The sequence below is a fragment of the Oncorhynchus mykiss genome, chromosome 24 (assembly GCF_013265735.2).
Source record: "Oncorhynchus mykiss isolate Arlee chromosome 24, USDA_OmykA_1.1, whole genome shotgun sequence".
NCBI classification, from domain to species: domain Eukaryota; kingdom Metazoa; phylum Chordata; class Actinopteri; order Salmoniformes; family Salmonidae; genus Oncorhynchus; species Oncorhynchus mykiss.
Window position 1 is genome coordinate 13,589,849 of NC_048588.1, and position 4,093 is coordinate 13,593,941.

Consider the following 4,093-nt stretch of genomic DNA (forward strand, 5'->3'; position numbering starts at 1 on the left):
TGCAGCTCCTTCAGTTTCTCAATGAGTGGATCGTAGGCCAGAGACACCTCCACGTTTGCGGTGTCCAAGGCCCCCATGAAAGTCTTTCTTCCTGGCAAGCACCAGCTCCAGCCCCTGGAAGTACTGTTCCACGGCCTGCCTCACTAGGCCCTCACAGCTGGCCTTATCCTGCTCCCCCAGCTCACACACCTTCAGGAAATAACACTTCAGGTGAACTATCCAGAAGACTACAAAATGTTTAATTGGTCAAATGCATTAAATCCATTATTACTGGTAAATCACCTCTGCCCGGCGGTGGTCTGAGAGCCTCGCCAGCAGGTGAGCGGGCGCCTGCCTCTCCCTGATAAAGGCTGCCTGCAGGTTATCGATGGGGTGTCCCTGGTGCTGGCCCACTGTTAGGCAGATGCCACAGATGAGCTGGCGGTCCTGGACACAGATGTTGAGGGGCTGTCGGTGGTGCGCAGGGCAGGAGGGGGCCTTGGGTGGCTGTCCTTCTGGAACTGACAGGTAAGGATGGGAATAAAATAAATGATATACCACTTCATTATACTGTACACTGTAAAGATAGGTCATTGTCCCATCGGGGCATAAGCTCATAAAAACGTATTAAACAAATGGTTTCCTTCTCAATGATGGCGTGGAGGGAGACATTTTGGGGCAATGCGTCAACACCTGTTGGTGGTAGCTCTACCACACTGTGGCAGTTGGGGTACTTGAGTGGGAGCCGCAGCGGACGCCAGATGGAGTAGATGGCAGAGACTTGGAGTATGTTGTCCAGGCAGGGCAGGCCCCGAGGATCAGCGTTGAGGGACTAGCACACTGAACAGGTCCCCCTCTAGGTTATCCATGCTGAGGTGATGGCACAATGAGGCTCTGCGTACCTAGCTTGTTTCTTCCCTTGCAATTCAATGCATCGTTTAGCCTGTAATTGGAGAAGCAAACAACACTTGAGTATTCTAAATCAAGACAGAAGTTCAAAGGTTTGTGTTGTCCTGACAGACTCCAACCTCACTTGGCTTGATATGTGTAAACTAATTGATGAGTGAGTGTTTGGTTCTTTAGGTGTTCTTTACCATTCGGCAATTAGATTTTCCACCAATGCTCCTTATAGGACACATCACTGCACTCCTCTGTAAACTGGTTCTCTATACCTGTCGCAAGACCCACTGGTGATGCTTATTTATAAAAGCCCTCATCCTCCATATACAACACCTGTTCTGCCAGTCACATCCTGTTAAAGGTCCCCAAAGCACACGCATCCCTTGGTCACTCTTCATTTCTCTGCAGCTAGAACAAGCTACAAAAAACACTCAAACTGGACAGTTTTATCTCCCTCTCTACATTAAGACTCAATTATGGACACTCTTACTAACAGTTGTGGCTGCTTCATGTGATGCATTGTCTGTGCCCAATAATATTTGTACCATGTTTTGTGCTACTTCCATGTCATGTGTTGCTGTCATGCTATCTTTAATACCCGCAGGTGTCCTTTTGGTAGGCCGTCATTGTACATATTTTGTTCTTAACTGACTTGCCTAGTTAAATAAAATGTGGAGTCGCTTCATGACAATTTGCAAAGTTAAGTGGTTGGTACTTCTGTGGCCAACTAGCATATTAAAATGACTGTCAAACCCGTACCTCCAAACCTGAATAGCGGTGGATGACGACTTCACACTGGATGACTCCCACCTCACAGCTAGAAGCTATTTCAGTCTGACTGGATGATCTTCAGTTTCTACTGTCTCGGTCTAACCCATGTATCGGTTTGTAGGGCACTACAATTATTGGCACTTGCATATAATAAATAAGGCTGGTTGACTGAGATGAACAACACAGACCCACATGAGAATTGTTCCAGGACAATAATTAATTCAAATGGGGATGCAATATACAGGGCTGCTTGGGGGTCCTGATTCTTACCACCAAGTGGAAGAAAAGTGTCCCTCACAGAATTGACATGTTAATGTCCTACACATTTCATGAAATTCTACATGGTTTGCCATGGGGCAGAGTGATTTTTTTATGTTGCAGTTTTAAAGCTAATTTCCTGCAATTCTACACATTTTGCCTTGACTGAGTGACTAAGTCAATGGCGGCCCAGTGCAGGTCAGGGCCCCTGGGCATGTGTCCTGCGTGCCTGTGTGATATTCGGACAGGATTACTACAGGTTATGCCTTATACCAGCCCTGGTTACAAAATGACTAAATAGTGGTTTTCCTGGGACAGGTTTCCCAACTACAGTATAATGCAGTCAGTTGGGCTGGTGTAGTGCAATTGCCTGAAATGTAACAGAACAAATAAATCTAGGAAACAGTAAAAGCTCCAACTACCAGAGATCAAGACTACTAGTACTGTATTACATTGATACTGTGGGGGTTTGAAGAGCCTACTCATTTTGGTGGCAGGTTGCACTAAACTAATTGTACAAGAGCAGTTTGTTCAATTGGCACCTCAGGCTAGATTGCACCGCTCGCTCACGTGATGCTGCCCAACACCTGAGTAACACTATTCTAGTTGAAATAATATCATGGCGGTCTGACCAGGTCTAGAATGATATTTCGCTTATTAAAGGTGTTGATTTGGATTTATCACAATTTGGGCTACAGGTGTTAACTTCCTATTTGTGCGGCACTGTTGGCAATAGACAGCGTGTAACATAGTAGCCTATACCATGGACTTCGTTCACACTCCTAATATTTCTGGCATAAAGCATTTTAAAAACGCTGCCGGAAGTATTTGCTTTTGGAAGAAAACAGTGATGCCAGTATAGGCTGGAAAATAAAACCGAGTCAAAATTCGCCCAAGGCCGAAAAATGGCAAAAGAACGTTAGCGCGAGCCGATATCAAATGAATGGAATCGAACGATTGCAGCGTCTGTTTTGACTGAAGTGACGCTTAGAATTCCATTTCGCCTAAATAGCAACAAATAATGTATACATTATTTTACCACTCCAATATGTTCTTTGGACGAAACTGAAAAATAACTCGCGTAGAAAGTCAACACCCGCACCTTGATGGTGCCATGTGTGCTTATGTCTGCATATCGAGGTAGGGAAAAAATGTCAACTTGACTATTTCTGGTCGAGCGATCGATGACAGCAAGAGTACGCTGACAAACTTTAATTAGAAATGGTGTCCGACTTCAAAAAATCCCAAGCGAGATTTGGCAAAATAGACATTTCCCTATAGTAAACAATGGGATCTCAAAATTGCACGAGGAAATGTTTACATTTGAACTACCAACGTGGGCAGGTCTCATTGCCAACAATAGCAAAGCAGAGATTGTGACGTAGAACAATAAACTGGGAATAGAACGTTCCGAAGGCGAGTTGGTGCCACGGTGCTCAATAGAAATAATAGGAGCTGGCATGGTTATAAATTCCCTAAAATAAGGCAGGTTTTTTCGTGATTACTTCCAACTACGGCAAGCAGCTGAGACATATGGCGATATTATGAAACTGGCCTCCACGGCGGATGCAAAGAACTGGTTATCAGAAAAGCATAGTTAAAAATGTGGTGTTTCCAGCGTACCAGTATATCTGCCTGACACAGCTGGTTATTTGGGCTGCATTTCAACGAGGTTACTATGCATTTTTAATCAAACTCAAAACGGTTTCAAACTTATACTTTCAAAGTACAGTATGTAATTTTAAAAACACTCACCGATGCCCGGACTTCGTGAATACGTGCGCAAAATACCGTTCCGTCCTCGGTTTGGTCCCTGACTATAGTATCTCAGTGCGCATGCGAATTACCCAATGGCTTGACGATCCTAATCTTGAGAACGTACACTAAAAATGTAAAAATCAATCAATACATCCGCCATCATTAACACAATGGAAAATCTAATTTTGAATAGCATGAGCGATCGAGGAAAAACAATGCAGGCCTTAGGGATGGAGGTGTGAGACTGCGGGTCTGGGTAGATGAGATGTTTGTAGTAAAATATATACAATAATGCGTAACTTCTTTCACCATAGCACTGCATTAAGGACGTTTATTTTTCACAAAGATATTGAAATGCTGCAAATGCCAAATGCGGATCCTCAATGAAATATCAAAGGCAACAACACAAAATGACAGACCATACCTG

At 44.0% G+C, this 4,093-nt stretch overlaps 1 protein-coding gene across 1 annotated transcript; it reads right to left on the reverse strand.

Annotated features, from left to right (window-relative positions):
* Positions 1 to 18: 18 nt before the first annotated feature.
* Positions 19 to 941, reverse strand: LOC110503327 (tripartite motif-containing protein 59-like). Its single transcript, XM_036961069.1, has 2 exons — positions 283 to 941; positions 19 to 189 (listed from the first exon to the last, which is right to left on the reverse strand). Exons 1-2 carry the CDS (start codon positions 595 to 597, stop codon positions 19 to 21), a joined length of 486 nt encoding a protein of 161 aa, XP_036816964.1. The 5' UTR covers positions 598 to 941.
* Between the last annotated feature and the right edge of the window lie 3,152 nt (positions 942 to 4,093).